Source organism: Rhincodon typus, chromosome 45 (assembly GCF_021869965.1).
Source record: "Rhincodon typus isolate 14 chromosome 45, sRhiTyp1.1, whole genome shotgun sequence".
NCBI classification, from domain to species: Eukaryota; Metazoa; Chordata; class Chondrichthyes; order Orectolobiformes; family Rhincodontidae; genus Rhincodon; species Rhincodon typus.
Genome location: NC_063376.1, coordinates 622,691 through 635,764, shown reverse-complemented (window position 1 = coordinate 635,764; position 13,074 = coordinate 622,691). Strand labels below are relative to the sequence as shown.

At 46.7% G+C, this 13,074-nt stretch overlaps 1 protein-coding gene across 1 annotated transcript in view; it reads right to left on the bottom strand.

Moving 5' to 3' along the window:
- Window positions 1–6,338: 6,338 nt before the first annotated feature.
- srrt (serrate RNA effector molecule homolog (Arabidopsis)) overlaps window positions 6,339–13,074 on the bottom strand; it is a 36,522-nt gene continuing 29,786 nt past the window's right edge. The window contains exons 16-17 of the mRNA XM_048620012.1: window positions 11,250–11,343; window positions 6,339–6,609 (exon numbers count right to left, since the gene is read on the bottom strand). Of these exons, the coding sequence (XP_048475969.1) occupies window positions 6,534–6,609; window positions 11,250–11,343 (170 nt within the window). The 3' untranslated portion in view covers window positions 6,339–6,533. The remainder of the gene's footprint in view (window positions 6,610–11,249; window positions 11,344–13,074) is intronic.

Below are 13,074 nucleotides of genomic sequence, written 5' to 3'. Positions count from 1 at the left end.
CCCTCCCTATCTTTGTCACCCCCTCCAGCCCCTACACCCCTCCCTATGTCTGGTACAAAATCCCTTTCAGACGTGTTAGCAGGGAGCTGGTGGTACATCTCCACGTGTCACAGCCTGATTTTTATATCCTTAATTCCTTCTATTTTCTGTTTTTTGCTCATCCTGATGTGACACTCTCTGTAAACACAGCGACAACAGAATCTCCCCAACATTTTAACACGGACAACATTTGGAAAAGACCATTTTGGCTTGGACCCATTCCAGGACATTGCCAGGAAGTCAGAGGTGGACAAATCTGCTCTATAATTTCCTGCCTTCACCAAGAGAGTGAACAAATTCTGTTTTAACAGTGAGAGAGAGAGAGTTTGACCGAAACCCACCCTTACCGGAGACAGCAGCTGTGAGACCCAGCAGTTTCTCTTGCCCCAGCTTGAATCTTCCCTGATCTGAAATATCCATCAGCAACACAGGACCCAGCATGAAACTGACCGTGGTTACTGCTGCTTGCAATAGTATTCACAGGGTGTCTACCAGCTACAGAGGAGGAAATGACTGTGTGCATGAGGGAGACAGAATCTGGTTAACTCCATCTGATAACATCAATCATGAAGATGTCAAAACAGGAGATGAAAAAATGATTTTAATATAACGGCCAGCTACATTGAGAAGATCACTAACTAGATGTCATTAGGACAAAAGAGAATGTTTTATAAATTCGGGTGGTGTAGCATCTGTTGAGAGACAGTTAACAATTCGAGTCAGGTCTTCAGAGGTGCCCGGGTCTCAGAGATGGACTTGGCATTCTAGGATCTCCCAGTGGATTTCACACTCTGGAGATCTCGCAGTGGATCCAACACTCTAGAATCTTCCAGTGGATCCATCAGTCCAGAATCTCTCACTCACTGGATTGATGGTGAGATTGACTCTCGTTGGTGATGGTCGTAGCCTGGCATTTGTGTGGCACAAATGTCACTTGCCACTTGTCAGCACAAGCCTGGACAGAACATAGAACAGTACAGCACAGTACAGGCCCTTCGGCCCACGATGTTGTGCCAAACTTTTACCCTAAACCTAAGGTCTAGCTAACCTCCACCCCTACCTTATACTATCATCCATATGCCTATCTAATAGCCGCTTAAATGCCCCTAATGAGGCCGACTCCACTACCCTCTCCGGCAATGCATTCCATGCCCCTACCACTCTCTGAGTAAAGAACCTACCTCTGACATCTCCCCGATATCTACCTCCTTTCACTTTAAAACTATGCCCCCTCGTAAAAGCTATCTCCACCCTAGGAAAAAGTCTCTGGCTGTCTACTCTATCTATTCCTCTGATCATTTTGTATACCTCTATCAAGTCACCCCTCATCCTTTGTCTTTCTAAAGAGAAAAGCCCTAGCTCTCTCAATCTTTCCTCGTAAGACCTTCCCTCCATTCCAGGCAACATCCTGGTAAATCTCCTCTGCACCTTTTCCAACGCTTCCACATCTTTCCTGTAATGAGGTGACCAGAACTGGACACAATACTCCAGATGTGGCTGAACCAGGCTTTTGTACAGCTGGAGCATAACTTCACGGCTCTTGAACTCAATCCATCTATTAATGAAAGCTGACACACCGTACGCCTTCTTAACAACTCTATCCACCTGGGTGGCAGCTCTCGGGGAACTGTGAACATGAACCCCAAGATTCCTCTGCTCCTCCACACTGCCAAGAGTCTTTCCGTTAACCCTGTATTCTGCTTTCAAGTTTGTCCTTCCAAAATGAATCACCTCACACTTTTCAGGGTTAAACTCCATCTGCCACTTCTCAGTGCAGCTCTGCATCCTATCAATGTCCCTTTGTAACCTAGAACAGCCCTCCGCACTGTCCACAACATGACCCACCTTCGTATCGTCCGCGAATTTGCTAATCCATCCTCCCACTCCTTCATCCAAATCATTTACAAAAATCACAAATAGAAGAGGACCCAGGACAGATCCTTGTGGTACACCACTCATAACTGAGCACCATGTTGAATATTTTCCGTCCACTACCACTCTTTGTCTTCTAAGGGTCACCCAATTCTGAATCCAATGTGCCACATTTCCCCCTATCCCATGCCTCCTTACCTTCTGCATGAGCCTACCATGGGGAACCTTATCAAACGCCTTACTTAAATCCATGTATACCACATCCACTGCTCTACCTTCATCCACGTGTTTGGTCACCTCTTCAAAGAATTCAATAAGGTTTGTGAAGCATGATCTATTCCTCACAAATCCATGCTATCACGAATCAAACTGTGCCTTTCCAAGTGATCATAAATCCTGTCTCTCAGAGCCCTTTCCAATAATTTGCCCACCACTGACATAAGATATTGTCCAGATCTTGTTCCATTTGGACATGGACTGCTTCAGTATCTGAGGAATCACGAATGGAGCTGAACATTGTGCGATCATCAGCGAACATCCCCACTTCTGACCTTATGATGGAGGGAAGGTCCTGATGAAGCAGCTGAAGATGGTTGGGCCGAGGACACTACCCTGAGGAACTCCTGCAGAGATGTCCTGGAGCTGAGATGACCGATGTCCCACAACCACGACCATCTTCCTATGTGTCAGGTCTGACTCCAACCACCGGAGAGTTTGCCCCCTAATACCCACTGATTCCAGTTTAGCCAGGGCTCATTGATGGTTGAATAAGGCCTTGACACCCTCAACTCTGTAACTCAGCGCTTTTGTCCATGTTTAAGGCCAAAGCCATAATGAGGTAATTTATTTGATTTGATTTGATTTGTTATTATCACACATAGGTAGGTACAGCGAAAAGTTTTGTTTTGCATGCTACACAGGCAGATCACACCATACAAAGTGCATTAGTTAATAGAACAGAGCAGGGAATACAATGTTATGGCTGCAGAGAAGGTGCACAGAGAGTGAGATCAAAATTAAATTTTAAATTTGAGAGGTCCATTCAGAAGTCTAATAACAGCAGGGAAGAAGATGTTCTTGAATCTGTTGGTAAGTGTGTTTAAGCTTTTGTATCTTCTGCCTGATGGAAGAGGTTGGAAGGGATTATAACTGGGGTGGGAGGGGTCTTTGATGTTGGCCACCTTTCCGAGACAGTGAGAAGTTTAAATGGAGTCAACAGATGGAAGAGAGAGATAGTAGGAATTGCCGATGCTGGAGAATCTGAGATAACAAGGTGTAGAGCTGGATGAACAGGCAGCATCAGAGGAGCAGGAAAGCTGACGTTTCGGGTCTAGACCCTTCTTCAGATTTCTATTACACACAGACACACACATGCATAAACACACAAACCTGCACACAAACATACAGATACTCAAACACGCGCACACTGTCATACACACATGCACGCACTGCCATACACACACACAAACGTGCGCACAGTCATACACACACAAACACCCGTACACAAACACACATGCAAACACGCTGACACTGTCATACACACACAAAAATACACAAACAAAAATACAAACATTCACGCACTGTCACATACACACACAAACACGCAGTCACACAAGTCACAAACACAGTCACGTACGCAGTTGTACATACACACACAAACACGCGTACACACGTGTGCAGTCATAGATGCACACACAAATGCGCACATACACGCGCACACAAACGTGCACATACATATGCTGGCAGTCATACACACACAAACATGCACACAGTCATACGCACACAAACATGCAGTCATACACATGCGCAAATGCATACACGCGCAGTCACACACACAAACATGCACACTGTCATTCATACACATGCATACTGTCATTCATACACATGCATGCATGTGCACCATCATGCATGCACTGTCATACACACACGTGCGCGCACTGCCATACACATACACAAACACCTGCACACAAACATGCATGCGCACATACATATACGCACGCACGCAAACATACACAAACACACATATGCACGCACATACACATACACACACTCAAACATGCGCAGTCATACACACACACAAACACCCATAAACAAACATGCATGCACACACGCACCATCATGCACTCACTGTCGTACACACACGTGCATACACTGCCATACGCACACACAAACATGCGCACGCACACAGTCATGCATGCGCAGTCATACGCGTGCACACACCCGCACACAGTCATACGCACACAAACGTGCACACAGAGCACGCTTGCTCCCACAGTCACACAAACGTGCACACGGACACGCGTCCTCCCAGTCATACACATGCACAAACGCATGCAGTCATACGCGCGCACACAGTCATACGCACACGCACACAGTCATACGCACGCACACACACCCACAGTCATACGCACACAAACGTGCACACAGAGCACGCGTGCTCCCACAGTCACACAAACGTGCACACGGAGCACGCGTGCTCCCACAGTCACAAACATGTGCACATGAACCACGTGTGCTCCCAGTCATACACATGCACAAACGCATGCACACGCACAAACACACGCGTGCTCCCAGTCATACACATGCACAAACGCGCGCAGTCACACACATGCACGCAGTCACATACACACACAAACGCGTGTGCTCCCGCAGTCATACACACACGCGCGCGCAGTCATACACATGCACAAACGTGTGCACACTCAAACACACACAAACACGCAGACACTGTCACACACACAAACGTGCATGCACACACAAACACGCACGCGCACAAATACACAAACATTCACGTGCGTGCACTGACACACATTAACACGCACACACAAAAACGCGCACACACAAATGCACGCGCAGTCATAAATGCACACAAACACGCACATGCAGTCATACACACACACAAACACGCGCACGGTCATACATGCACACACAAACACGCACAAACCCGAGCACAGTCGTGCGTGCAGTCATACGCATGCACACACAGTCGTACACTCTCACTCCCACATGCACAGATACACACCATCACACACAGGATACGCAAAACATCCTCCACAATAATCCTCAACACTGATACTTTGCAAGGCTGTGTTCTCAGCCCCCGACTATGCTCCATATACACTCACAGGCTATTGTTTCTGTAGTGTTGGAGGCTGAGGGGTGACCTTATAGAGGTTTATAAAATCATGAGGGGCATAGATAGGGTGAATAGCCAAGGTCTTTTCCCCAGGGTAGGGGAGCCCAAAACTAGAGGGTATAGGTTTAAGGTGAGAGGGGAAAGATTTAAAAGGGACCTAAGGGGCAACTTTTTCACAGAGAGGGTGGTGCATGTATGGAACGAGCTGCCAGAGGAAGTGGAGGAGGCTGGTACAATTACAACATTTAAAAGGCATCTGAATGGGTACATAAATAGGAAGGGTTTAAGAGGGAGATGGACCAAATGCTGGCAAACGGGACTAGGTTTATTTTGGATATCTGGTCAGGATGGACGAGCTGGACCAAAGGGTCTCTTTCTGTATGACTCTATGTATGGACCCCTGCATCTTGTTATCCAGCTTGGAATAACACAGATCAGCAATGAGGCGTTCCAGCTGTAAGTCAAGCCCTGGCTGTGCTGGACATGGGGATAACAAGCTTCCTGCTCAGTGCCAAAGGCCCTCACTGTCCAGCTAACTTCTAACTGGACAATTCCCAGCTGTTGGTGAATGTCAGCGTGACAATGCTGTAGCTTTAAGAGGTTATTTTGTCCTGGTTTCTTTTAGAGAGATTGGGGGACAGCTGCTGAGCAGCCTTTGAGAAGATTAACAACTTTTCAGGCTTGGGGTTTGTTTGTTTTTTAGAATTGGAACGACAGAAGCAGCCTGAGTAGGTGTGGTCAAGCTCTCACAGATCCAGGAGTTTTAGTTTTGAGCTTTCAGCAGTTGTTGTTCGGGTCTTGAAGAAGTTATGTTTTCCCCTCTCTCGATTACAGCCAAAAAGCTGGGGCTTCTCTTCCTGGGCTGCTGGAGTTACATGTGAAACAATCTGTTTTCTGAATTTACCCTTTGCCATGGGTGTCTTTATGGGATGTTACTATATTGGAAGTTAATTAGTAAGTGTTACTGTATCTATTATTCTGTTAAGTTTTCAAATAGAGCTGTTGTTTCAAGTTCCTCTTTATTTTGCTGTATTTTTAACTATTGTTTGAATAAATTGTGTTTTGCTTAACGTTGAGTAGTTTGACCAATTGCATTGCATCTGGAACACAGGACCTGATATTTACCTTTACAACAAGAAAAAGTTAGAGTCTAGGCTACCTTCTTAATATATTATGAGGGGTCTGGTTTGGTCTATAACATCAGAAAGGTGCAGAAATCCCAGTGAGATGTTTTCACCTCCGGTACAATATCGAGAGCCTTACACACGAAGCAAACATTTTGTAACCAGCCTGCAATACTTTCTTTTATTTCAGACGCTTCAGAAGAACACATTACATCACTGTTTCTGGGGAAAACAGAAAACTCTACATTACAACATACCGTCTGCCTGGATAAAATACCGACAACCTTACGAAAAATTCTTTAACTTAACAAAAGAACAAAATAACAAATGGTCTGGTCAATGGATAGCTTTATCAGGAGCACTTAAAAAAAGTCCACATCCTCTGGAGCATCCAGGTCTCTGTATTCTACAATGTTTCTGGGATCTCCTCTCAGCATCCTGCAAGGCAACAACAGGAGACATCATGTGTGTTCTGTGGGCAAGCTCTCCATATCCCTCCCACAAGCGATGGACCTCCATCCTCTCCCCTCAGTCATCTGTGCTATCACAGCAGTCTCAGCCATTCCGGGCCAGAGGGTGTCTTTGTTGGGGACGAAGCCCCACTTGGGGGAGTTAGGGATAGCATTTCTTGGCAGGGGAGCCCCAACAGCCTGTGGCTCTCCTCTGGAATCTTCCCCAGTAATGACAGGCTGAAGGGTGCAGTGTATGTCCAAACTGACAGGTGAATGCGGCAGCAGCTGTGGAAATGGCCCCCCGAGCAGGAGCTGCAGGAAGGGAGAAGGTCTACAGAGGGGCAGATGTAATGGCTGGAAGTCAATAAGCAGCAGAATCAAATACAGGCGCAGAGAGGAAGAGAAAACAGAACAACACTAAGCACGAAAAGCAATTTCAAACCTTCCATCGAGGATATCTCTACAGCCAATGCCAACCCTACCCCAAATGAGGTCCTGTTTTCTCTTGCTCGATCTGTGGCACTCAGGCTTTGTCGATAAACTCCTTGATGTGTTGTTTCCCCAGTGTAAGCTGCCTTACAGAGTTGGGACAGTGCACAGAGACAGCAGGGTACCCTGCTCTCTGCAAACACTACACAAACACAGGATTCCTCACCAGGTACTGAGCTGTTACAGGTCGACTATACGACCTCATTATGTTTCTTCAAAGATAATAATCCCCGGCTTTTTCACTCGGCCTGCAGTACAGAAAAAGAACCTCTTGCTGGTTTTAGAAAACAAGGACCTGCTCCTTCGAAGCGAAGTTTGCGCAATGTTAAAAAGTCAATGCGATGGTCAATGTTTGGGTAAAGGACCTGGAGTACAGATTTGAAAAGTACAGCGCGTTTGAACTTCTCTCAGGCCTGCTCATTCTCACTTCTCAGGTAATGGTCCAATTCCCGTCTGACCCTGCCTCATCCACACTATCGGAGAGCATGTTCCAGATCCTGACTACTCGCTGCGTGAGAAACAGTTTCTCCTTGCCTCACTGCTGTTTCTTTTACCAATCCCCTTCAATCAGTGCCTCCCGGTTCTCAATCCTTTCCCCCAAACCCCCCACCTGCCCCGTAACGGGAAGTGTGTCTCTCCATCGAATCTGGCCATGACATTGAACACCTTGATCAAATCTCCTCTCGACCTTCTCGTCTCCCGGGAGAACAGTCCCAGCTACTCCAAACTGCCCACATAACTACAGTCCCTCATCCCAGGAACTGTGAATCTGCTCTGCACTCTTCCCAATGCCATCACATCCTCCCTAAGGTGCAGGACGCAGAAATTTGGGGGTGGGGGGGGCACAATACTCCAGCTGAGGTCTAATAGTGTCTTGTACACATTCACAATAAGGTCCCTGCTTTTGTCCTTCATGACTTGGCACAGTGGCTCGGTGGTTAGCATCACTTCCTCACAGCCCCAGGGACCCGGGTTCGATCCCACCCTCAGGCGACTGTCTCTGTGGAGTTTGCACATTCTCCGCATCTCTGTGTGGGTTTCCTCCGGGTGCTCTGGTTTCCTCCCACAGTCCAAAGATGTGCAGGTTAGGGTGGATTGGCCATGGTAAATTGTCCCCTTAGTATCCAGGGATGAGCAGGCTGGGTGGGTTAGTCGTGTGAAATGCACAGTTACAGGGGTGGGGGTGGGGAGCCCTTTCAATGGTTGGTGTTTCAAGCTCAAGATTTAGTAATCACTCTCCCCAACCTCTGCACCACTCATTTATTTGTAAGTGTACCTGGATCCCTCAGCTTCTACATCTTTTGTTTTGTATTGGCTTGTTCTGTTATTCCCACTAAACTTAACCCCGTCACAATTCTACATGTGCTTTACGGATCAGGGAGTGGGAAAACTCCCACCTCACCTCCAGGGAGTGTCATACAAGACAGCTACTACAACAGCTTGCATTCATATAGCACTGTTAACACAATTAATGGGACAAAGGGCTTTGCTGCATGCAAACATTACCTGATATCAAACCACACAAGGAAACATTAACCACAGGTGGCCAGCAGCTTGGTCAAAGCGATCAGGTTTAAGAAGAATCTTAAAGGAGGAGAGACAGGGTCGTGGGGGCGGGGGGAAGAGTTCCAGAGCTTGGGGCCCCGGCAGCTGAAGGCACGGCCCCTAATGGTGGGAATCGGGGGATGGTCAAGAGGCTGGAATTGGAGGGGGTTACAGTGATAGGGAGGGGTGCAGGGCCTGGAGGGGGTGACAGAGATAGGGAGGGGGTGTAAGGACTGGAGGGGGTGACAGAGATAGTTTTGGGGTGTGGGGGCTGGAGGGGGTGACAGAGTTAGGGAGGGGGCGTAGGGGCTGGAAGGTACGGAAATGGGGAGTAGTGTGGCCATGGAGGGATTTGCAAACAAGGATAACTTTCAAATTGAAGTTCTGCCGGACTGAACGTTGATCAGCAACATGGGGGTGATAGGTGAAAAGGTCTGTGTACGTGTCAGGACAGAGGTCTAAGGTGAAGCTGAAATGCAGTAAAACATCTTTCAGAGGCTGCCCACAATAAGCCAAGGGTAAGCACTGGGTACTGGTGGATACCCACACACTGGCATTGATGTAGCACCACCCCTACACTTTGGGTCTTCCTTGGAGCCTGGATTTGAGGGACAAATTTCAGCAGATTTAGTATAAACACGGAAATAAAAACAAACTCCAAGTGGCTCTCCTACAGTAGAGAGCAATATGGTGTAGGCACATGCTCACAAGCCAGGACCAAATTGACAACAAACAGCAGTGAACAACCAAACCAAACAAAGCTGCTTCCTGACAACAGTTCGGAGTTACGCACCCCTGGGGATATTTTATCATTCTGTCCTTGCATTGGAAACACACAGACTGGGAGAAAGGGCTGATTGGCTTCTCGCTAAGCTGTGAACCCATACAGTACAAAGAACTCGACCACACAGCTCAGGCCAAACACTCCTGTTCAGGCTGCAATCTCTGAGAGGCATGTCTTGCTGACAGAGCAAGGCATCACTAGCCAAGTGGTCGAGTGAAAAAAGATGTCAGCCATTCAGACCTATTCAATAACAAGATTAGAGTGACTGAATGCAAGGTGGGAGGAAGACTTGTGTTATCTGGAAACCATGAACTTGCCGAAACAGGACATCCTGTACACACTGTAAATCTGATAGCAACATGCAACATACTGAATGAAATCAACAAAACTCAGCAAAGCCAAATATGGTCTCACTGTAGCTCAAGTCTGGTCATCAATTTTTATACTTATTAAGTATGTAGCCCATCCTAGGCACCGATCCAACTGGCCAAGTACTCCAGGGTAATGAGTGGCCTTGATATCTAATGGCATTACATCATTGAATCCCCCACTATCAACACTGACCAGAAACTCAGTTTGACTCGGCATATTAATACAAGAGCAGGCCAGAGATTGGGAATCCTGCAGCAAGTAACTCACCTCCTGTCTCCGCAAAGGCTGTCCCACCATCTACAAGGCACAGGTCAGGAGGAATACTCCCCACTTGCCCTGGATGGGGGCAGCTCCAACAACGCTCAAGAAGCTCGACACCATCCAGGATAAAGCAGCCCCCGCTCGATTGGCACCACATCCACAAACATCCCACTCCCTCCCCCCACTGATGCTCAGTAGCAGCAGTGTGTACCATCTACAAGATGCGCTGCAGAAACTCACCAAAGATCCTTAAACAGCACCTTCCAAACCCACACCACTTCCATCCAGAAGGACAAGGGGCAGCAGGTACATGGGAAGTTCCCCTCCGAGCCACTCACCATCCTGACTTGGAAATATATCGCCATTCCTTCACTGTCATTGGGTAAAAATCCTGGCGTTCCCTTCCTAAGGGGCATTGTGGGTCTACCTACTGCAGGTGGACTGCAGTGGTTCAAGAAGGCAGCTCACCCCCACCTTCTCAAGGGGTGGCTTGGGATGGGTAACGTAAGCTGGCCCAGCCAGAGACACTGGCATCCCACGAATGAATAAAAACTAACTTGATGCAAGATTGGTAGTTCAGTGAGTAAGGCTTTCTGCTATTTCACCAACGTGTGGAATAGGGGTTAGCGATAGAGAGAGACAATTCCACTTATGGAATACCGTTCCTGCAGATGCCCTAAGATTCGCTTCCAAGATTTCAGGGAGAAATGATTCTTGCAACAAATTGGAATGAAGGAAAAAAATGTACTTTTTGAAAAAATGGAGACTTGGGAAAAATGGAACAGGAAGTAGGTTGTAGGCCGATTAACGTTGACAAGGTACATCTATTCACCACACCTCCCTGTGCTATGCTGCCATGCAAGTAGACAAATCAAACAAACACTGACAAAGCCACGAGCAGATTCAGGACAGCTAACTAAAGACTTGGTCCGTGAGGTAGACTTTTAGGAGAGAGGTGCAGAACTTTTAAGAAAGGGTGGAATGTACAAGGGGTCAAAAACAGAGGAGAACAGAGATCTTGGAGAGTTCTGGGACCTGATGTGGCCGTACAGAAAGGAAGGGATGAGGTTTTGGAGGGACATGATAAAAGAAAATCTGGTCAGTGCAGGTCAGAGAGGACTAAGGATTTAAGTTTCATTGGTGACAAATGGTTCTCGCCAAACACCAAAACAAACCTGTTCCTGGGCTTCCCTGGGTAGCCTCCCTGCCCTCGATATGCATCATAGGCTCCACGACCACCATATTGAGGTGGTGGGTAGGCAGGTCCGGCTGTGGGAAAAAACAGGCACAGTCAACAAATTCCTGTCAAACACTAGGCCCATCAAATGTCAGCTGTCATTTCATAACGTTACTGTGACATCAACTCCACTTTCCTGCCTGCCCGCCACTGTTAAGCATCTAAGCTAGTTAGAGAGAAACCTAGACACCTAACACTTCTTTGTGAAGAGTGTTTGTTGACCTTCTCAGTCTCTCAGCCCACACCCAGTATCGGAGATTTCCCATGACCTTTGTAATTAACCTGCAAAGACACATTGTCAGACACCTGGAGGGCAGGTAGGATTTGAACTGGACAATGTGACGCATGAGCAGGGACACCAGCAGAGTACATTAGAACCCTCATAACAGATATTTATTCTAATTTAGATATGCTTTGATAATTAACAACCACCACCAGCTTCTCTTAACCACAAGCAAGTAATTGTCAGCCATTAAGAATCATTACCCTTGAATTCCTTGTCACTCGAAAATCTGTCTAGCCCATTCTTAAACATAATGACACATCCTCTAGTATTCTTCCACAGGGTAACAACAAAACATTTGCGGCATCTCTGTCCACAACGGGAGACCACTGACTTTTAAACTGCTTCCCCTCGTTCTAGATTCAACCTTAAGTGCAAACATTCTCTAGTGTCTACCCTGTCAAATCCTTTCAGGATCTTACATATTTCACTAAGGTCATGTGTCAGTCTTTTAATCTCCAATAGATATGGCCTAATCTTTTAAAGACAAGCCTCTTATCCTTTTATAAGTAAGAAAATTAAAACTGTGCACAGTACATCAGGTATGTCTTCACCAATGCCCTTTGAAACAAAACACTCCAGGTTCATATTCCAAAGACTCGCAACCCTCAGAGATTAATGCTTCCTCATCTTTGGTTTAGATGGATGCTCCCTGATTTTTAAATTGATTACAGATTCTCCCACTAGAGAAAACTTTCTCACCACATCCACCCTGTCACATCCCCTCAGGATCTTGTATGTTTCAGTGAAGTCACTCAGACGTTTCTGCTCTCCAGAGGTTACAAACCAAGCCTATCTAGCTTTTCCTCTTAAAGGAATTTGCTTATTTCAGGTATTAGTCTTATAAACCTTCTCTGAACTGCTTGCAAAGCATTCACATCCTTTTGTGGATTAGATATTTACCAGCCTAAAGGAATGTTCCCTATGTGTGTTTTGGAAATTTAAAACCAGCATATCCATTATTTCACTGGCTATTCCTTTTAAGACCCTGGGATGAAACTCATCAGGACCTGGGCACATGTCGACTCACAGCTCCAATATGTACACAGCATTACTTCTTTGGTCATTGTAACTTTGAGTTTCTCTTGCTCTTTCAAGTCCTGATTTACAATTTCCAGGATGCTACTTATATCCATTCTAGTGAAGACTGATTCAAAAAATCCAATCAATTCATCTGTGTTAAACAGAGAATAAAGCTCCCAGGGCAGGGAGAGCATGGGATTAGATACAGAGCAAAGCTCCCTCTGCACTGTCCCCCATCAAATACTCCCAGGGCAGGGACAGCACGGGGTTAGATACAGAGTAAAGCTCTCTACACTGTCCCCCATCAAATACCCCCAGGACAGGGACAGCACGGGGTTAGATACAGAGTAAAGCTCCCTCTACACTGTCCCCCTATCAAACACTCCCAGGGACAGGGACAGCAACAGCACGGGGTTAGATACAGAGTAAAGCTCCCTCTACACTGTCCCCCATCAAA